This window comes from Acanthisitta chloris, unplaced genomic scaffold (assembly GCF_000695815.1).
Source record: "Acanthisitta chloris isolate BGI_N310 unplaced genomic scaffold, ASM69581v1 scaffold44433, whole genome shotgun sequence".
Classification (NCBI taxonomy): domain Eukaryota; kingdom Metazoa; phylum Chordata; class Aves; order Passeriformes; family Acanthisittidae; genus Acanthisitta; species Acanthisitta chloris.
Window position 1 is genome coordinate 10,126 of NW_008667355.1, and position 22,362 is coordinate 32,487.

A 22,362-nucleotide genomic window follows, 5' to 3' on the forward strand; every position below is an offset into this window, starting at 1 on the left:
TTTGTTATCTTGAATGCTTCAACGTATACCTTCATGATGATGTGGGAATACAGTCATTATCTCCTGTTTGTCCAGGCTGTTTCTCTTTTCCTGCTAGACAGCTTTGCCCTGGCACAGACAGAGAAGGTATTGGAACTTTTCAACCTGCTGATAGTTGGGAACCTAAATGCAGCCACAGAGGTGCCTGCCATACATACTGCTCAGGAGCTCTGAATGCTTCAACGTATACCTTCATGATGATGTGGGAATACAGTCATTATCTCCTGTTTGTCCAGGCTGTTTCTCTTTTCCTGCTAGACAGCTTTGCCCTGGCACAGACAGAGAAGGTATTGGAACTTTTCAACCTGCTGATAGTTGGGAACCTAAATGCAGCCACAGAGGTGCCTGCCATACATACTGCTCAGGAGCTCCAAAGGGCACAAGCTTTGTGGCAGCTCAAGTGTCTTGCAGCCTGAGCCCAGCTGAAGTGCATGTTGTGTCCATCAGAAGAATAAAATAGCTTTAAACTGAGTGTCTTTTGGACTACTGTGTTTGGGATAGCTTTCCTAACAAAAGGGTCAGAAGCTAAACAAAGCTGCTGTGACCTGAAACGTCCTTGGAGAGCTAAAAGAGTGATGAATGATGCTCAGTCGTGCATCCTTTTTGGCCTAGCTGCCTCTTCTTTTCTTTCCCCTACTCACGGCAGGGTGGGCTGACCACAAATCTGCTCTGTTGGCTCTGTGCTGCTAAAGGGCTTGTTTACACCCTGAATGGCCTGCCCTGCTCTGCTCTGCACTGCACTGCACCCAATAAACAGGCTAAACAGGTGCTGAAGGCCAATTGAGTTTTCAAGGCAAGAAAGTGTTTCAATTTATTCTGCAAAATGGTTCTTAGAACTGTTGCAACAATAAGGCATTTCTAATCTGCCTGTTGAAATGGTGCATATGCTGCTTCATACATGTGTGCCTGCTAGTTTTATTAGATATCAATCTGCATACAATTTGTCACCTCTTCTTCCAGTTGTTTGTTTCCCCTGTTTGTCAGCAGTGGGAAATGTTTGATGTATTGTAGTTCAGAGCAGGGTATATAAGGGAGAAGGTGGATGTTTGGGTAAAAGTCTAAAGAATTGAGTAGCAGGGCTTATCAGATCTGCTTATCAATTAGCAAATAACAGAATGTGTCAATAACAGTCTGAGTATTCCTGGGGCACGAAAGTGCACAAGTTATTCTGTGGGCAAGAAAAGCTCGTGTTTGCAGTAGTCAGCTCTTCCACACAAGCTGTGTGTCCTTACTGGTGCATTGTGGTTGCTGCTTCATGCTGCATCACAGTGGGGTGTTTCAGAATGGGGAGACACTGTAAAACACTCCTGCTTCTGGCATTTTTACAGAATTCTTGTGAAGTAATTGTGTACTAGCTATTGAGGCTGGCCAGGACCATTTTGGTGTGAAATACTTCTCAGAGCCAAATGGTTCCATGCTAAGATTCATGAGTTGGAAGGTTGAGGTCCATTAACTCCCTGATTAACAGAGGAATGAGTGAGCTGTCTACTGCTCTGAATAGTAAGATGTATATCCACTGTAGTTTTATTTTATTGTCGTTTATTTTTTCACTCCCACAGGTGCATGAGGTATACAGAATCTACCTGTTTTCTGTCATCTTGGGGTACCTTCTGCAGTTCGAAAATTCAGCCTTACTTGTGTCACCGTTACTGAGTCTTGTAGTAGCTTTAATGCTTTCTAAAAGCCTTCAGGTAACTAGACTCTCCTCTGAGTGCAGTTTTTGAATTTAAACTGAACTCCAAATGATACAGTGTTCTTAAAATATTTTTACAGGTGGATGTGAAAAAGGGTACATTTATGTCAAGATTGCTGAAAATAATGTACATTTATTTGGTACTTACAGTAGCAGTGATGCTAAACTTCTTATTAAAGGTAAGATTCATCTGTAAAAAGTGGTTTTTAATTGTCAGAATTGAATGGAAAGTTGCAGATGTATCGTGGAAAAATCTTTTGAAGTGTTTCTTATCTTATTGATATGAGAGTTCATAGCTTAATTCAGAGCAAATAGGAGTACTGAAAATGGAGTAATTTTGTATCTATATAAAAATTAGCAACTGAAATAGCTGCTTTTGTCAGGGTTTTGGTCTTTTGGGTTGAGGTTAAAGCATAGTATAGAAATAATCTTTGAATCACACTTTAGCGAATTCATAGATACGGGTTTTGTTACGACTTGGATGGTCTAAGTTACATAGACAGTACACAGAACTTTTGGCTGCTCAGGCAATCCATTTGGAGATTACAAATTCTCATAACTTTTACTAGGCTGCAGTCCTGTTTTTCAGTGGAGCCAAGTGCAATGTTATTTGGATTGCTTGGGAGTAAGTCTGTGTCTGTTTTTCATGATCCTTTTCACACACTGTTCAGTAGTCTTTTTTTGTCAAAAGAAAAGCTTATTATCAGCTTTTCACTTGCCTTCCTGTTGGGGTACATGAATAAAATGAGGGGAGTGATATTCTCAAGGAAATCATAAAGATGGATTTATTGAAGGTCTGCAATACTATACCAGTATCTTAATTAGCAGACTTAATCCACTCTGTTAGTTTTAACTATCTCTTGAATGGTTGTTTCCTGACATTTTGTGATCTTAATGATTACATGAAAGCTACCTCCAGTCTTTCATATGGTTTTCCTTTGCTAAATTAATTTTCAGATGTTTGTTCCTCATAAAGAAAATGAGCATTTGCTGAAGTTCATTGAAGTAAAACTTGGCTTAAACACAACTAAGTAAGTTTTTTAAACTCTTTACACTTTCCAAGATATCCAAATTTCTGAAACTGCTAAAATTTCAATGGCTTGTGAGAATTTTGTAGAGAAGAAAGGGAAATGGTTTCTATTTGTTGCCTGGTTTAAAGATTGAATTATAAAACATGCATAAGCAGAATTTATTTAGGATTTGAGATTTCTGAGGCACCTCAGTATTTTTCGTGCTTTGGAGTGAAAGCATTTAATGGATTTTTGTTCCCTTGTGATGCTGAAGAGTGAAAACCTTTTTACCCTGTTTGTGTTTCTAATAAGACTTGAAAGCAAAGATAATAGGATAAAGGTGCAGGTGGTAGCTTTTTATAGCCTGGAAAAGAAAAGGCTTCGAAAGGAGTAATGAACTGTCAGTGCTCTCCAGAAACAGGCTTGGGTTGTGAGGTACCCCCAAAAACTCCCCTGTATGTTTTGGAAGAAATTAGGACAAGGAACAACTTAAAAGTCAGGGGGAATTGTTGTGATTCTAAGGAAAACCGTTAGGCTCTGTTAAAGAGTAGAATGTTGGTCTACAAGAAGATGTCGTGGCTACAGATTTTCTGGAAAACTTCCAGTGGAGTATTAGTAAGAACTGAGACACCTCCTGGACCCAAGCCAAGACTTGCAATTCTCTGCAGGAATTGGAACTCTCTCCTGGGAACTGCATCTCTGTTACAAAACTACTTCACAGCCTTCCAGAGGAAGGAGTGGAAAATGACATCACATGCAACAGAAATTGTTGGGGTATTTTTGGAAGGCAGGATGTAGTGACATTGGCAAAGATGCATAGTTTAACACATGCATGCCCATTCTTAAGTGTTTTGCAAGGAAAGAAGGGATTCCTGGTCAGGATTTCAGTTTATTCAGCTACCAAGTATTACGGATTTTCTTTTTTTTTGCTCCAGGGACTTGCTGCATGTCACTTTTCAGGCTGTCAGACTCTGTGATGAAGCCAGTGATTGAAGCAAACTGGGTGCAGTTGCGCCTAGAACACTGTGTAACTGTGGGTTGGAATTATGGTTTGCATCACAAGAGCTTCAAGATCTGTCTTTTAAGGCCAGTTTGGACATGCCTGGCTGTTAATCTCTAAACTGATTCTGTGTAATTGATAGTGGTTCTGTCCTCTGGTCTTCCCTTTGGGGAAAATAAAAAGAAAAGCGGGAGGAAAGTGAAACAGAATAAGACAAGAATGCATTCACGGCATCTCAGGCTGCACCAATTCCAGCTGAGAATACAAACTGATAGTGCTTCTTGGCAGAGTGTGTAATCTTTCTGCTTGTTAATTGAGAAAGAAGAATGATCAAGTGGGTTCAGCTACAGAACTAGAATTTCAGCATTAAGGATTCCAGTCTTGGCAGTGCCTGAGGATTGTTTATGGTCTCAGATGACCACTTTCCCTTCTTCATCTCCCTGCTTGGAATGAGGACAAGCATACCTTCCTGCGTCAGTATCTCTAAAATCTTAATCCACTGTGACAACGAAGTGCTTTGTGGGCCCCAAAGTTATGTGGAGTTATATGGGAGGCTGGGCTTTTGTGGTATAAAAGACTTGTAGTCTGGTCTCCTCAGGTCACAGATACTTTTTGGGGAGATAAGCCTTTGACAGTTACTCTAAAAGGTATTTGCAAATTAGTTTCAAATGATAAAAGGGTAACTTTTCAAAGATTAATTTCAAACAGTTTCCTCTGACATGAATAGGTTAAACTGTGATTGGCTGTGTGCTGGGTTTTGGTTTTTTTTCAAATCTATGGGGTATTGTGATTGTATTTAATAGGATGTTTTTGCCTTACTAGGAATTTTACAATGAATTGGCTCCTGTGTCAAGAATCTCTTCAGGCACCCTCCCAAGACTTTTTTTTGCGACTGACACAGTCATCACTGTTGCCTTTTTATATTTTAGTATTAATTATCTGCCTTTTTTCTGTAACTCAGGTCATTTTCAGGAGAATTTGGTAAGTAACTTACTTATACTGAAAACCAAGTGAAAAATAAGAGGATGTCTAAGGGAATGGTCATGATGTTTGTTGCTCCAAATTTTGTTGTACTTTTGAGCTTGTCAGGCTGCGAGCACCAGTGAGAAGTCCCACCAGAGCCTCCTAAAGAAAGTCCTTTAGTGAGGAGCTTCTTGAGCATCCCTCCAGTCAGGATAGAGAGTTGTCATTGGTTTGCTTCCCTGTAGGTGCAATTCCTGCAGAGCTCTGGCTCATGTTTTGTGGTATGTTTATTTCTCTTCCCATTGCCAGAGAGAAAGATGTTATATCCATATTTGCCTTCCAACAGCAAAGTTATCTGATTGTTCCTAGAATTTGTTACTCTGTTTTGAGTTTGGATTTTTTGTTTTACTTTTTTTTTCAAGTTTACATGCTGAGGAGGATAGGGTGGGTGGAGCTGAGAGGATTTTGGCTTTGTAATGCTTCACTGTTTTTTTTAAAACGTTTGTTTACTGTGATAAGGTCCATCAGCCTTTGCTGCTCTAAACAGAGCTGAGGTAAAATTGACTCAATTATTTTTAGTTTCACAGTGATTCACAGTTCCCTTGAGAGGAGGGTAGTGGAGCTGTCTGTTTACAGATTCAGAATAGCAGCATGATAGATCCTAGTGTAACTTGTCTTGGAAACTCAATGGGGAGGAAATGTTCTCTTTGTGGTAGGAGATAAATGGTGTAACTGCTCAGGTATTAGGACAGATTTCTCACTTGTCTGCAGCAAAATCAGTAGGTTTATTTCAAGACTTCTGATTATGCTGCTGTCACTGAAAATGTTTGTCAGGATGACCTGATGTGTGATAGTGTATTCAAACAATGAAGCAAACGTCTTACTGTTTACCAGTGGTGGAAATAGCTATTTACTGCTTTGTAATGACCAGTGACTCCACTATGTCCAGCAACTTTTTAAAGGAAAGTTCAAAATAAGCCTTCTCCTCCCTCATTTAAAAAAAAATTTAAAGCAGTTAATAATCTCAAATATTTTTTCCATTTGTCATGATGACTCTTACTATAAAATTGTAATCAGAAATCACATCATGGTAGAAAAAAATGTGGCCTATTTTCTGCCTTGCTATCTTGTTTGTAGAAAAACATTTGTTGTAAGATTTTAGTTATGATTTTTATTTATAATATAAAACTAGAATTTATAATAACATGACTTAAAACTACTTTTGTTGCCTTACTTTGTCATGAAATGGTATACACATTCCATACACAGTTATCATCCTCCAGATTCCATAATCCTTCACCAAGCTAATGATAAGAAGAAACGTGAAATGCATGTTCAGCATGCTTCATCTGAATGTTTGCAGAGTGTGCATGCTCTGAAATGAGACTGTCTCTTGGTGCTGAATTAGCTTAGAGTGGGATTTACGGTCACAGGTAGTGATCCCGTTATGTTAATTTATAGCCGGTCTAAAACAAGGGGCAGTGGGTACTGGTGGATCATTGATGAAGTACAGAAAACAAATAAGCAGTGCAACACTATTGTATAATATGATACGGAATGATCTCAGTGTACTGCTGACTTTAAAGTATTTTTATTGGCACCTTTGCCTGAGAATGTCTGAATTAAGTGATGTCTTGTTTTCTCCAACTGCAGTGGTGAACCACTGAAAGAGACAGTTAAACTTGAGGATGGTCGAATTGGAGAGAGGCCAGAAATAGTTTATCATGTAATTCACACAATTTTACTTGGTTGTCTAGCGATGTGCTTGGAAGGGTAAGTCTGATTTTGATGTATCTCTTTTGAAAGCAACAGAGCATTCCTAACTGCACTTGATACACCATTCACCCCTTTGAAATTCATCCTTTTCAGAAATAATTTTGGCATGTAGGGGAGATAGCGAAGATAATTTTGACTATAAATTGGATGCAGGTGTATGAATTACTGTGCTTGGTCTTTTTAACATGTTTTCCAAGATTTAATGCAGACAAAATCCAAGACATTAATTTAAACACATTTTAATCCCTTTCTTTATCATGTTTAAGTGTAGAACTCTTGTAATTATTTTAATATTGTATTCTAGCAAGATCTTATGTAGTGTTTCGATGAACACAGTAGTGCTAGAATACCAAGATGTGGAAGATTTCTTATCCTTCTTCTTGTGTCTAGGCTATCATGGAATACACCTTTGCTTGACACGTTATAGCATATCAAAACTAATTTCAATAGTATTGTGTTAGTCCTTAAAGCTACAGAAGCTGATGCTTGGAAGACATTTTTGTTTAATGTCTTCTCTCAACTAAATCAGCTTGAAGGGGTCAGGGTTGTGTGTATATTATGCTCATCATCCTAAAATCTAAACATTCACAAATTCTCAAAGTGAGCAGACTGTTGTGTTACAGTATAGTTGTTTTAAGCTGATTAATCCACCCTTAAGAGGCAGACAACACCAGCAAAACCTGAATTGTTTATTAAAAATTTTCCTTTCTTCAGGAACACCCTCAGAGTACAGTGTCTGTACAGTTTTGCCAAATAGCTGCTTTTTATCCTTGCTTGGCTGGAAAGCTGCAACAGCCAAGTGACTTTACTATTCTCTTTGTTTTTCTTTCATCCTCCCCTGAACTCTGTGAAGGATTTTGTCATCTTTTACCTTGGATCTTGCTCCTACATCTCGCAGCAGATAATCAGGTGCCTGCTCTTCTGCTAGAGATTTCCTTGGTTTACCCTTCAGTGCCATCAAAGTTGATCTCAGATTGCTTGAATATCCATACTGTGTTTGACATTTGAAAACAATCTGAATGTTTTTGTAAATAGCTTGAATACAGAGGCATGCACAGGGTCCCAACTAAGTTATTGCAGTGTTTTTCAGAATGAAGTATCTGTGGACACCTTATGTTTGCATGCTTGCTGCATTTGGTGTGTGCTCTCCTGAACTTTGGATGACCCTTTTCAAGTGGCTTCGACTGAAAGCTGTGCACCCAATATTGCTGGTGAGTTGCTGTTACCAGTGTCTCGGGAATTACATCTAGCAAGCATATAACTTTGCAAACAGCAATTACCTAGGACCTGTAGAAGAACCCATTAAAAGAACAGGTTGTTCTGTAAGCAGGGGATCTCATACAGTCTGCTTCTTCTCTCTTTTTCATTCTTCTATCATGCTTTCACATATTCTCTGGTACCTGGTGGTAAAGCTGTGTTCACACTACAGCCTTTCCTCATAAGAAGCAGAGCTGTCTTTATCTCGCTTTCATTCATCTCTTTAATTTCTTTTAACAAATCTTTGAGACCTCAATCTCTTTGTTGTATCTAGTTGAGATTGCCCAAGAAGGTCATGCACTTCCTAGAAGGAATGCAGGAGAAAAAGTACAGGTGTGCAGGCAAGCCTTGTTTCACTAGGAAATGAGTCTAAAATGTGGTAATAAGGTGTATTTAATTGCTGAGAGTAAAGCTGCTTCATAAGAAATGGTAAGTGGAATTACTTGTGTAAGATTTGTTCACGTGTGACCATTATAGAAAAGTGTTGTGACTGAAGATGTGTTTGTGTTACAGTGCAAACACTGTAACACCTCACTTCCAACCCTGGCTTTATTCTCAGTATGACAAGAGGTGCTTTGTGTGATTTTTTTAGCAGCTTTGTGCATTAGTTTTATTAATAAAACAGCAGTAGGATATTACTGACCTTAAATTCAGGAGGCTTATAGGAATAAATATGTTATACTTAGAGGTCCATTATGGCACTTGTGAAAATGCCATACACTGTTGCATCAGAAACATGGACAGTGTTCTTTCAACCAAGGAGTACCCATATGTTTATTTACACAGTAAGCACATTATTATGCCTCATGCTTTTAGCTACATAGACTTTTTTTACTATTATTTTTTGCTATTAACACAGTACATGTGTTAGTAGGTTATTATCAAGGGAATGCCTTATGTGCATTCCTAATAAAATGTTTCCTGTACCATACAAGCTATTTTCTCCTTCTTGCAAAGCAAAAATTGCATCAACTAGAATGATGGTGTGCTGAAGAATGCGTTTCTGGGGTTTACATATCAATATTGTTAATCCAAACAGAAACATCAGCAAGAGCAGAAGTTCGAAATGCTTGTTTATTTTCCTTTCTCAGGTTTTCTCATTGCATTTGAATGTGAGGTGTTTTCTTTTATTCCCTACATAATGTGCACATTACATCATTGTTACTTGATTAGTAATTAAACGTCCCTAAAATTGATGGTAAGGTTATCATGGGTCAAATGAACTCTTCCATGCTGAATTAGGCAAATTCTTGTTTGCAGAGAGGTTTTTTGCCTGGTATAAAACTGCAGAGTTTCACCTACTGTCACTCTAAGGTTTCAGGCATAAATGTTGTTTACTATATGAGCAGAATTGACAGAGAGCTCAAGGTAGGAGAACAGTGCATAATCCATTTCTTCTAACATGTACTTTCTAGGCTCTTATTCTGAGTATGGCAGTTCCTACAATAATTGGATTCAGCTTGTGGAAAGAGGTAAGGAAAGTACCTTTGCATTGTTTTTTATTTGTATGTAGGCACAATAGGAGTCAAAAGGATGAGCAAATATAAGGAAATTTACTTGATGAAATGAAATATGTATGATGAAATTGAAGCTGTCACCCACTGAAAATATGTCTTGTTTGTATACAAAACTGTTTGCTTTTTTTCAGTCTGAGGTATTTGATAAGTTAATTTGTTAGGGATCACTTATCATAATTGAGAAGTGTTTAAATTTAAATGAAGACCTTACTATATTCAGCTGTTATGCTTTGGATATATAAACTGACCCAACAAAAAAAAGACTGCCAAATAAAAGCTCAGGCTATTGAAAACTGTGTTGCCCCAGTCGTCGTTTTACTGAGAGGGAGTGATCTTAGATTAAGTGAAATTATGGTAGGCCATATGCAAATAATCTATTAAAAAAGCTCCAATCAAATTATAATGGAGTTAAATCCTTCATGCAGAGCATTGTGTAGAGGTGTGTTTATAGTACAATGCAGGGAGGAAAAACTACAGATTTTTCCATGTTTGGGAGAAATACTTAGTTCTTTCTTGAAAGCCACAGACAGACTTGGGGGAGAGTATTTGGAAATTATTTTATAAACTTCTGTGAGTGCAAAAAAAAAGAGAAACATCCCATAAAGTGTAATCCTCTGCTATATTGGCATAGCTTCAAAATAGTTTGGATGATTTTATAATAATTCAAACACAGAAGCCAGTCGCGACCAACAGTATTTTAACAGGTTTTGTAACATGTATCTTAGAATAGAAAATTTGGTTGCAATGTAATCTGACTTTTTACACATTTTTGATGGAGCAACAGATATTCTCCTGAAAGAAGATACAGTTGCTCAAAAATGTTATGAAATCTATTACAATAGAGGAAACTAGTTTAGTTTGCCTGATAATTTTTCAGGTTGTTTTAATAAAAGCAGTGTTGGGTTTTGGGCTCTAGAGGGCTCATCCATTGCAGATCCTGCTGCTGCTTTTAAGCAGTGGTGAGCAGTTTGCTGTCCAGGTTCATAACTCAGCCCTGAGTTGGAGACTTTGATGAGTAGTAACAGAACAGCACAAATGCGTTGAGACTCCTAATCTGGTACCATGGCTATACATGGCTGAGTGCTCATCTCGACTGCCTTCTGACTCATCTGGCCAGGTTTTTCCAAGGGCTGTGATTGATGAAGGAAGCAGGTTCTCCTTAGGGTGGCAGTAGCTGTTCCTCCTTCTGTCCATCTGTTCTGGGAGTAGTTCAGGTATAGGTATAACAGCAATTCTACAGCTTTCAGCCCTGACACAAACATATGGCAGCTGTTCTTGGGCTACCTTAACATGTCTGGTTGTAGGCTGCTATCACTTGACAGCTGAGTTGTCCAGATAATAGGGGTGAAAACTGCTCAGTTAAAAGGAGGCTCCCACTTGTAACTGTCTGTCCACTGTGGCTGTCCCAAAGTAGGCTGTCCCTTTAGTCAGGCATAACCTGTAAACCTTATTCTTTTCCAAAAGAGCTGATAGGCAAGAACTTTCACTTAGCATTTACAGCAGCATATACATGCTTCAGCCCCTCAAGGCTGGCCAGCTTCTAGCCATGCCTTTCTCAAATAAATGCTCCAGATGGCTCAAGGTCTGACAAAATCTCCCATCTTAATGAAGAACTTGTTGTTCCTTCACCCCTCAAACCCGACAGGATAGGGAAGCCGTGGTGCAGGGTTGCAGTACATACATCCTGCTTCATAAAGTGTAGTGTACTTTCCTTCACTGCAGTGATTGAATTCAGAGGGATGTCCAGGGCAGGTTACTGGGGCCTATTCTAGGAAATCTTTTTCCTCCAATCCAACAGTCCAACCTCTCCTGCTCAAGCAGGTTTACCATGAGAAAGTTACCATCTTTTTGGTTCAGTAACCTTATATATATGCATTTGCATATGACAACTTGGTTTTGGTGCATTTAAGGCCGTTTAATTTACATTGTTGCTGTGTAGTTAGTTATTTGGTTTTGTTTGGGATTTTTTATTATAAGTATTTTAATAAAATAGAGCAAGATGAGTGCTTGTGTCTAACCATATGTACTTTGGAGAAGGTCTCCTGCTGTCAGGTAAGTATAAACAGTGTTTTGCAAAATATTCAAACAAACATACCAATCAGGAGGGAAAATTCAGTTGAAACTAATTTCTGTTGTGCTACTTAAGGCCTTAATATAATAAGATGCTCTATAGATTATTTTTTTAAGACTGTAACTAACCAAAAACATGTTTCCATCAGTTTTTCCCTAGGATAATGTCAGAGCTTACAGAACTACAAGAATTCTATGACCCTGATACAGTGGAACTGATGACATGGATAAAGTAAGTAATGAAGTCCTACATTTCTATTTGACTGCTTTATGTCATGGTATTTTCATCTCAGCATTTTGTGGAGCTACCTTGATTAATCTGGGTTTGCCCTTGCTAAATCATTCAATGATGTATGGAGGGAGAAATGTGTATTTTAAATTTGGTATTATTCCCATGAAAAGAAACAGGAGTTTATCACTGATTTCAAGAGGAGAAGATCCTGAAACATGCAAACAAATCATGTTTCATACCATTACGAGACTTAATCTCCAAATAATGGTGGGTACTTTAGTATTTGGTTCTTTGCACGCTAACTTTTTGTTAGATTAGGGGATTCATGTTGATTGTAAAGCCAATAAGGGACAGAAACACTGAAATTTTATGTGTCTGAGCCAGTAAAATGAAATAAATGTGAGGATTTAGAGACTTGAGTCAAGATACATGGAGAGGAACATGTACGATTCCCCTTTGACCAGAGTGCTGGAAGGGTTCTCACCAGTCTGGCCAGGCAGGGCGTAGCTCATACTGAGCATATACAATAGCTAGTACCAAGTCAAGTTATTTTCACAGATACATTGTTCTTCTCCCCAATAGTTTCAGAATTGCATTCTGGCCTCATTCAATCTAACTTTGAACTATGCCATTAGGAACTGCACTTCCCTGAAAATTAGATCCCCTGTGTTCAGATAACTTACCTTTGACCGTGTTGTTCTTCTTTAGAATATTACTTTCTGTATTTACGTAGTCTTTAATGACAACCTGTACACATTCAGAAAAGGCAAGGCTGGTAATTACAGTGTTCCAGCCAATTTCTTCTTGCTGTTACTAGTAGTGTATGTTGTTTGTCACTGCTGTAGCTCTTCAAGGCAGCAAGTGGAATAATGCCAAGTACCTAATGGCTTTTATGTTAGTCTGCATATATTACACTTCAAGTACATAATTAATCATGGTGAATTGCATTGAGCTTCACTCAACTAAGAGCAGTTTGACTACCCTTATTTGTAGCAGCTGTTCATATTTTTAATGAAAATGAAGTTTATTTTTGTTCTTCAGGATATACTTAGATGTCCATATTGGAATTTTTATTCAATGTCATTTTTACAGTGTATTTTCTTAAAACTTCTCCTCTGATAATATGAATTTATTTTGAATTTCCTCTGCAGGAGAAGTTGCTGAAAGTCATAAAATGTGACAATGACTTTTCTTTCACCAGTACAGGAATACAAATAGTCAAAAAATGAAACCAAACCCAGAAACATAATTACTGCAGACATTATTCTGTATCATAGCATTATTTCCTCCGATATTATGAAATACATGGTCCTAGAGATGAAATGAAAATAATCACAAACCTTTCCCTTACAAAATAACATCATGTTGTTTCTCCTTCTACCTACCCTCCCTCCCAGTCTTGCTTTGTCACAAGCCAACAGCCATTCAGAAAAGCAATACTTGAATCCATTCCAGGACCTGAATGGTGCTCCAGGAGAACAGCCACCAGCCCTTGCCCCAGCAGGAGCCTTTCCTTCCAAACTCCATATTGCTGCAGGTCTGAGCTTTTCCTGACAAGGAAACTACTGCCACTGCAACATTAACACCAATTGTAATTAGACCCCCAATGATACCTTCATGCACTCCAGTTCATACCATAGCACCTTAAAAGATCACACAATGTATAAAATTAAGAAGAGTGTTTTGAGGAATGCATCCTGTACTCAGAGGTGCCTGCTGGTGTTGCTTTTGCAGGCGCCAGGCTCCCATGGCCACAGTGTTTGCAGGCAGCCCACAGCTAATGGGTGTGATTAAGCTCTGTACTGGATGGATGGTGTCGAGCTTGCCTTTGTATAATGATGATGATCTTCTGAAAAGAAATGAAAATGTGAGTATTCCATTCCAGAAATGTGGCATTTTATAGGAACTGTCTTCCTCTTCACCCAAATGTAATGGAAGAAAAATGAAATATATTAGAAGGACATAGGAGTCCAGCAGATGTTGAAGGGAGTTATCAAGTAGATTATCAGTGCTTCACTCTGGCCAGAAACAAGTATCAGAGTATTATTTATGAAGACTTTTTGGGCCTCTTGAAGTATGTAAGATTGGAACTTGCCATCAGCAGACGCAAATACTTCCTCTTCAGCTGGCCATTACCTCACCTGTTTTGGAGGGTTCAAAATCAAACATTTTATAGCTTGGTGTGTACCTGTAGTTCATTATTGCAGATCAGTCATAAGCTGTAGTTTGTTATTGCAGATAAGTCATTGCAGGTAAGTCATCCTGTCTTTATTAGGTTTGTTATTGCAGATAACTCATCGGGGTGTGTGTGTGTGTGTTCCTGTGTTTAATTTATCACTGATTTTTGCATTGTGTGAATGTGCTTTCTTCATTTATAGATTTATCAGATCTATTCAAAGAGGTCGGCAGAGGATATTTATAAGATACTCACATCTTACAAAGCCAATTTTCTGGTTATTGAAGATTCAATTTGCAATGAAGTGGGACCTGTAAGAGGATGCAGAGTTAAGGATCTGTTGGATGTTGCTAATGGTCATGTAAGTAACAGTGAGAAAAAATGAATGTTTGAATGCATAAATAATTAGTTTTAAAAGAAATCTTGTAATGCTGATCTTATTTTTCTGATTGTAATTGACATGTAGACAAAGACTCATAAATTTTAAAAGTAATCAGTTAACTTTTGGATTGTCTGTTTCTTATGCACTGGTAATCTTACCTGGATCTGTTCTTTAACTGCCCTAATCCCTCCTAATACATGAGTATGTAGCTGTGCTGCTTTTTTGCCAGTTGTTAAATACCATTTGAGTATATGTTAATGTTTAAGACTGTAACACGTGAAGAGGTTATTGCAAAAGCACTAAAGGATATCAGACACTAAATGCTTAAACATACAAGCAGTTTGCTTCCAAGTCAAGTGGTTGGAATTTGTAGGGTGATAAGTGTATCTTCAGTCTTTATTAGGTATGTCAAACTTACTTGGCCTGGAAAAGGCAGTTGAGACTTTCCTACTCCCTGGCATGCTATGTGGGGGTCAGGTTTGAACTGCTGGGTAAATGGGGCATGAGGGCAATTTCCACTGCTGTTGTTCTTTATTTTGTGAATGAAGGACACTGATTTTCATGTCTGCTCTATGAAAAAGGGATTAATTCACAAAGACTGTTTTAGGTGGTTAAGCAAATTATAGAGGAATGTGTTTTCAGCTTATTGGAACCACACAGTATGGAAATTAAATGTGTATCATAAATGAAAGTTAGAGAATAGAGGAATAAATGTACAGAATTACATCCTGTAATCACTTATTTGCAGAAATTTAATTAGGGTCTTCTTCTTTCCGACAGGTGGTTTGTGAGGAAGGTGACAGCTATGCTTTCTCAAAATATGGACGATTTTGCCATGAAATCAAAATGAACTATTCTCCATATGTGAATTATTTTACTCGAGTATACTGGAATAGATCTTACTTTGTATATAGAATCAACACTGTGATATCCTTCCAGTCATGAAAAAAGCATGCAAGCTTCTTTCTGAGGATTGATTGTGAATGAATTTCAGTTGGAAAAGTTCCTTTTGATCAAGGAAGTTATTTTTGCAGATATATGTGCACACATGCAGTGTACTGACAACTTTATTTTACCAAACTGGAATTCTTTGAACTACAGATCAACAGTCACAGATATCATCCTTGAAGGAAATGGGAACATTTTTCAGTTTTACAGTCTCTACAACACGTGACAGTCTTCCATGTTTTTACATTCTTCTTCCCATTATGAATCATCTTAATCTTCATGTAAATGAGATTTCTAACTCTAGTGTTAGAGAGCAGTTGTGTGTAGACTTCAGTAAATGCAGAAAAATTATTTAAAGAGCTCATTTAAGTCATATAGCTTTTAATTTTTAGCAACAAATCAATTGGTATCCTGAGTCTTTTCAAGTAAGTGTTTGTATCTTTGGTTTGGTTTTTGTTATTGTTGTTGTTTTGATTCTTTCTATCTTCCACTGTAAACATTTCTATGTTATCAAACACATATCATCTATTGTGTAGCTATATTGTTTGTACAAACCAAGTAAGGATGATTTTATTTAAACAATGCTTCCCTAGATTAAGGCACTGATCTCTACATAGCTGGAGACGTGTTGGTGGAAGTGCTGGGACTTAGACCTAGCAGTAGGAGCTGACAAGATCAGATCCTCAGTTTGGAAAGAACCTGTCTTCAGGACTTTTCCACACTCAAATGTGTATGTGTGTATGCATATGTGTGTCTTAGCAGCCACCAGAATGGGCCAGTATAGCACAGTATGCCATACTTGTTTTCAGACAAGTGTAGCAGGACAACTAGGTTTGCTACTGAGACTTCTGCACTTCAGTTTCATCCCCTGTGTGTGTGTGCTGGTGTGTGTGTGTGTGTGTGTGTATGGGGAGGGATGAGGGATACTCAATTCATTCAATTTATTATGTGATAGCTCTATTAAGATAGTGCCAAAACTGTAATTTAAAACACTATAATAACCACCGTTAATAAACAAGGGTACAGTTGTTCATAGCTATTTTTGTATCAATTATGCAACTACATGGAGATACACTTGGGAAAGTACTCTGCAGTTTAGCTTCCCTCTAAAGTTTGTCTTCCTTATGTGAGCCCCTTTGCCTCTACAGCTATTTTTGTTAACAAATCGTCTGTTCATCCTGTTTGATGCTGGGCTGATAGACTTTCAAGAGAATGAATGATGCTTTCATTCCAACTCTGGGCCTAATCCTAGTGTTGTGAATGGAAAAGCCAATAAAAAGTAACGGTAGCTTTGCTTAACGTAGGTATAACTGGACAAAAAGCCAGGATGTAAGTTTTGGAAGAGGTTATTCACCCCTTAGGAGTTGCCTGCAGGCATGAATTTGTGTAACGCCTGGTCCAGAGATCAGTCTACCAGGCATGTGGGCATGATGCTTTGGAGCCCAGATGTCTTTGAGGAAGGATCTGGCAAAACAGGATGAACCTTCAACTGAAAATCTGCAAACCACTCTGGAAATGAAAGATGCAAAATGATTCTTACTGCACTTGTTGACAAAATGCAAAATAGGAGATTTTAACTCTGAAATTATTGGGAACTGTAGCATGTTGGTGTATGTGCATGATTCTTCTCTGCTCTGTGCAGATACTTTTGCTTACTTTACACTGACAGGTAGTGCTGAGAATTTTTTACAAATCTATTATCACTTTTGGAGTGATTTAAAAGAAAAAAAGCTTCATTGTTGTAGGAGCCAACATGTCTGTGACCTGTTTTTTACTATCAGTTATATTTTTAGGCTATGAGTCTTGGCAAGATGTTAAATGATGCATTTTATTTGAAACCAATATTCAGATAAATCCATCGACTGTAGGGGATGTGGTCATTGATGGAAACATTTATCAGTGTAACTGAGTTACAAGGTAAAAGTAATATCCTTTCTGGGGATAGAGCCGTTGTGTTGAGGGCAGTGTGTACGTGTGTGTCTGGTTGAGTGCAGGCTGCGTTTATTTGCTTGTGCACAAGTGCATATTTTACTGCACTGGGCTGTTTCAGTCGTTGCAATTACCAAATACCAGTAGAAGCTTATGTATTGACTTGAGCTTTGGCAGGCCTGCAGGAACGTTCTCTGTGTGTGCCAGTGTGGATATAGATGTAATATCTGGAAGCAAGTTTAGAATTCCTTAAACATTATCTTTGTTTGAATCACTGGTCAAGGGATTACATGTCTGTGTGTCGGTCATTCACACTCCTGAAGTTAATCACTCATGAATATCACTTCATCACAGCAATAAGGCATTCCAGGTAGCAAACTTCAGGGTTACAACTGCACTTGGGTGGATGAAGTCGCATAGCTTACGGCTTCGTGCCTTAGACTGCCATGCCAAGATGCAATATTTAACTGTCCTTGACTGCCTGTTGTGTTTTACTGCACTGCTGTGTGTACGTGTTACCACATGGAATGTAGTTGGAATACCTACATGCAGAGCACACATATGAAGAAAACCACAAATGAGGCCATCCACACATCTAAACAAAACTATCTTGTAGCACGTTGGCCTTTACACATGTTTAAATGTACATGTTGAACTTTTATTTTAACTGTGGCATAGTTACTGTTCTTAGTTTTGTCATAGTTTTTAAGGTGTATTCTTGATACTTCAATTGATTCTGCTTTAGGAGAATCATTTAAGATTTTTACCTTGCTTTTTATATTAAAGAAAATTATATTGCAGCACCATTGGCACAGCAGCCTTAAGTAACAGAAGGAGCCTTTTATGTGGGAGAAACATTATGATTATTCCTGCAAAAAGGCACCATTTTTAAACTGAGTGACTGAAAGAATCATATCTTACAAAGAAAGTGATGACCTTGAATTTCTTATCTAGCTATGGATTAGCAAAAATACTGTCTATTCTAATCTCTACCTTCTGTGAAAAATAAGCAGTAAGTTCCATGATATCCCTCGGAAGGACAATAGGGCACAATTACATCAGACTTGTGCACACAACCCTACCTTGGTTTTCAGCCAGGTGACAAGTTTATCTCCCTGAAAGGGCTGGGGGAAGGTTTTGCAAATTTTGATCTGTTTTGCTGTAGATGTTGCAATTCAGTTGAAACATGTGCCTTGCAAGCTTTTATTAAACAAACAAAAACCTCAATTTGTGTTTCTTTTTGTGAAGATCTTCTTTTAACTCCTCTCCCTCTGATTTCTGGAGCTCCTGTTGTGTCATAATACCCCATTCTCCGAGGATGCTGGCGTAGCCAGGATGTGTGCCAGCCATCCAACAGCTGTTTGCTGGGAAGTATGAAAATTAGCAGAGTGATTTGTGTTGCTGCTTTGCTGGCTTATTTCGTCCTTCACATTTCCGATTTCTGATATGCTTGATCTCAGTAAATGCAAAAAAATCACCTTGCAAGAATAAATCCTATAGTGTTTTCAGGTGCTCACCTGTTACCCTTAGACTTGTGAATTAAAGTTTAACCACGCCACAGCTAAACTGGCATGTACAGCTTTGCCTTACCTTAAAAAAATGCTCTTTCACTTCCCAAACTGCCACATACTTGAACTCAGTTGATAGATTTGCCAGGAGATGTTTGAGAGTAAGGAAAGGCATTTCCGAACATAAATTTTTACTCATATTCTTTTAAAAAACACTGGTTTTATTTCTTCCAAAGTAAATGGAAATGCAATTTAATACAATAGAATCTTAAATACAGTTTTCATCGGGGGAGGGGGATAAGGAAGAGGTAGACAAATGTGGAAGAAAGAGAATGAAAATGCTTAACAGATGTTGAAAATTCTTAAAACTATTTGCTCTGGTGGCATTACTGTTTACTGAAAGGTAGAGGTTAGGGACCAAGTCTTGTTCTTACCACCTTATTTTCACTGAGTCATTGCAAATGTCGGAACCTTGTGACCTTCATCAGCCTTCCCATGCAATTCACATGAAAAGGAGCTGTGAGATCAGGTTGTAGGGACAGTAAGCTGTCGCTGAAGTCCTTCTAATGGTGGCTGTTAGCTTCCTATAACCTGTGCTTCCACAGAACTCTAACAGGAGAGGGCGTGGGCATGTGTGCACACATGGTGTTTGCATTTGGAGGTGTTTGGTTTACTGGTGTGTTCTGGAGATGGAGTGAGTAACTTCTGCTGTTGCCAATGGTCATTGAATCTGTAAGTCTCCTAAATGTTGACAGGCAAGTGGACTCTGGAGTGAATACTGTGGTGTTCCAGGTGAAAGGAAAGCTGAGTTTATTCCAACACAAGCAATATTTCATGTGAAATAATACCTCAGCATAAATCTGTATAATCATGTCTTTAGTACTCTTTATAAAAGCTAACTTTAGGGAAAAAAAGGTGGGAATTCTAAGACACATGCAGTGTGTGCTATTTGAATAATCTTTTCTACTTCATCAGTACAGCTAAAAAAAGAATCACCGTTGTGTTGCTGCACTCTTACTATGCCAAATGCAGAGCTAGTGATGCCTAAAGGTCTTCTGAATTGTTTTGTACCTCAACAATATGTTTAAATGTGTAAGTAACCTGGCAATGGTTTTGGTTTCAGCACAGTTACATGTATGTAGTTCTGCCTTTCAGTGATGTTCAAGGTTACCTATTTATTTGATGGACAATAGGTGGGTGTTTAATGCCTTTCAAAGTTTCAAACTTCGTTACTTCAGTAATGCAGAAGAATTATCGGTGGTGCTTTACTTGTTAACAGTGACATATAGCAGCAGTGTATGTGGCATATGGACTTATCTATGCGCAGCTATTTAATAACAAATCGAAGGAATCCAATTCCTTTTATCCTCTTTGTTGTCTCCAACAGTTTTTTATCAAAATAATGTATACATAGTTAATATTTTTCTCTTGTAACAAACTTTTTTTTCTGTGAAAAAAAATAAAAATTAATAAAAGCCAAGTCCAGGAGGTATAGATTGTTTGGGACACAAACCGTTTTATGCTTTCTTTTGAGAAGTCAAGGGAAGACTGTACAGCAGCACTCAAATGTTTGTCTGGGCGGGCAGCATCAATAGTCTTGCAGCCCTTGGGGACTGACAGCCTGCTCAGCCTGGAGCCATATGTTGTGCTGACTGTGACTACCTGTTGAGACATACTGGTGTGAGGATGAGAGGCAGTGTGTGATGTGCTTCATATGGAATTACTGAACTCTGACTTTCTCCCTACAGACCCTTCCACAGCAAGCATGTCACCTGGAAATAAATTGCTATGTGACATCAAATGCATACTGATTATTTTTTTTAATCAACTAATGTATCATCTGTCATTTTTTACAGGTCGTGATTACGTATATTGGAGACCTCTATCATTTTAGAAGATATCAGTAGGAGTGAAATTTTTGAATGCAGATTGCTTCATAGTAACTTACCTTTCATTTATAATGGTTTGGAGTTTGAACACTCACCAGACTACATTCTTTTAGACCAGTCAGGGAACGAGCTGATATTGAAGTATCCAAGTTTACCCATCCAAGCAGGCAGGCTTTGTGGTTGCTTAGCTGGCAGGGGAGTGGAGCTTCCTGCACCATGAAATACATGTTAGTATTTGTCTACATTTCCTTGTCTTTATGCAAAACTGAGGCTGTGGTTACCAGCTGTGAAGCTCAGTTATATAGAATAGAATTTGTATTGATATGTCTATAAATAGGTGTATATAAAATCGCCTGTTTATGTGTGTATATATCTCTGTATAAAACATAGAGTCTGTTTATAATCCATGTTTCAGAGGTGTTAGGGAAAATTGCTGTTGGTTTGGGTTATTTTTTCCCCCTAAATAGTAACTGTAATCTGTTTCTAGGACCTAGTTTCCTAGATGTTCCCATTTTTTGCTGTGATCCAGATGAGCATTCTTCAATCCCTCTATGCTTTCAGGTTGCTTAGGTAACAAATGTGATGAACATTTTTTGTTTGCAGGATCTGTCTGGCTTGTTAAGTGCTGTAAGTTAACGAGATTTCTAATGCCTTTGTGCAGCATAGAATTAATCACATTTTATTTTCGTGTATGGCACAAAGAGCAAAGATAACACAACGAAAAACTTGCTACAGCACATTAACCATGGGTGGATCTTGGTGATTACTTCCCTGTTGTTACTGGCAAACCATTCTTTAAAACTGTTTGGTTTCATTTTTTGTCTTCCCCAGTCTGAGATCTGGCATCATGCCAAATTTCTGAAACTATCATTCCTTCAGCTTGCTGGGATAAAAATAAAGACAGACATCTTGCAATAATGGAATGTGATTTCCCAGCGGTTGCCTCTCCTTAAAACTGGTCATTCCCAGGTGGCAGAGGTGCAGATCTAGTGTTTGGTTGTCACCTTTGACTGTTGCCTGTAATGTTTGACTAAAACTGAGTGGAGCGAGTTCTGGCTTTCATGAGCAGAGCTTCACTTCCAGCCTAGATGTGTCATCGCTGAAGTTTCAACACAGCTGGCAACAAACACCCCTGCCATCCTAACAGCCTCCTAGTAAAACTAGCAAGTCTGTGTTCAAAAACAGGAACAGGGAGCATTTCTGGTGGAACAACACTAACACAGTTTGACCAGCTGGATGTGGAGGTGTGGGAAAATGCTGTTTCCATCACTGAGTGAAGGGAGATACTGTTCTTGTTTTAGCAGGGATGGAGGATGCTGCTGGGACTTGCACTTGGAGCGATGAGAAAATGAGTAATGTTTGATTTGATGAGTAGTGGGGAGTGATTGACATTGGAGTGGTCAGGCTTGGATTCATGCTTCCATTGATCACAGATTCAATCAGTGCAATGATTCCAGTGCCCAGATTGTTTTATGCATGTTTAGCAGGACTGGGGCATTTGCTCGCTGCATGCAGGACCATTTCAGTGTTGCTCTCCACAACAGCATGTACTATTCTTATCCCAAAAATATTTTGCCCAAAGACTGACATTTTAAATGGTGCTGTTGTTCCCATTGTATGCTCTTCCCTCTTCTTGCCAAAATAGCATCTTTCCTCAAGGAGCAACATCCTTGATGTGCTCTCCTGAGAGGCCACACTTCCAAGAGAAGTTCAGCTCGCACCTGCTGGGTCACAACTGTCCTTCAGTGATTCAAGGAACCCAAGGGCCACTCTCCTTTATGCAGTACTTTTCCCCCTGTTTCTTATACTGGTCGCTCTTTTAGCTTGTCTGGGCTTTTTTCAAGCAAGCTCAGGAGAGCAGGAGGTTGCCCGTTTTCCCCGAAATCGCCCCCGTCCTGGAAGCACAGCTCCTCGTCCTGTGCCCGCTCCGCTTTAGAGCAGCGCGAGGGAGCAGCTGGACGCGGTACCCGCGG

At 38.7% G+C, this 22,362-nt stretch overlaps 1 protein-coding gene across 1 annotated transcript in view; it reads left to right on the forward strand.

The window, feature by feature from the left end:
• Nucleotides 1-15,178, forward strand: part of DPY19L4 (dpy-19-like 4 (C. elegans)) — a 22,458-nt gene extending 7,280 nt beyond the window's left edge. The window contains exons 7-18 of the mRNA XM_009072454.1: nt 181-326; nt 1,599-1,730; nt 1,813-1,911; nt 2,690-2,763; nt 4,565-4,723; nt 6,359-6,478; nt 7,572-7,692; nt 9,154-9,210; nt 11,475-11,557; nt 13,292-13,424; nt 13,936-14,094; nt 14,896-15,178. Of these exons, the coding sequence (XP_009070702.1) occupies nt 181-326; nt 1,599-1,730; nt 1,813-1,911; nt 2,690-2,763; nt 4,565-4,723; nt 6,359-6,478; nt 7,572-7,692; nt 9,154-9,210; nt 11,475-11,557; nt 13,292-13,424; nt 13,936-14,094; nt 14,896-15,060 (1,448 nt within the window). The 3' untranslated portion in view covers nt 15,061-15,178. The remainder of the gene's footprint in view (nt 1-180; nt 327-1,598; nt 1,731-1,812; nt 1,912-2,689; nt 2,764-4,564; nt 4,724-6,358; nt 6,479-7,571; nt 7,693-9,153; nt 9,211-11,474; nt 11,558-13,291; nt 13,425-13,935; nt 14,095-14,895) is intronic.
• Nucleotides 15,179-22,362: the final 7,184 nt, after the last annotated feature.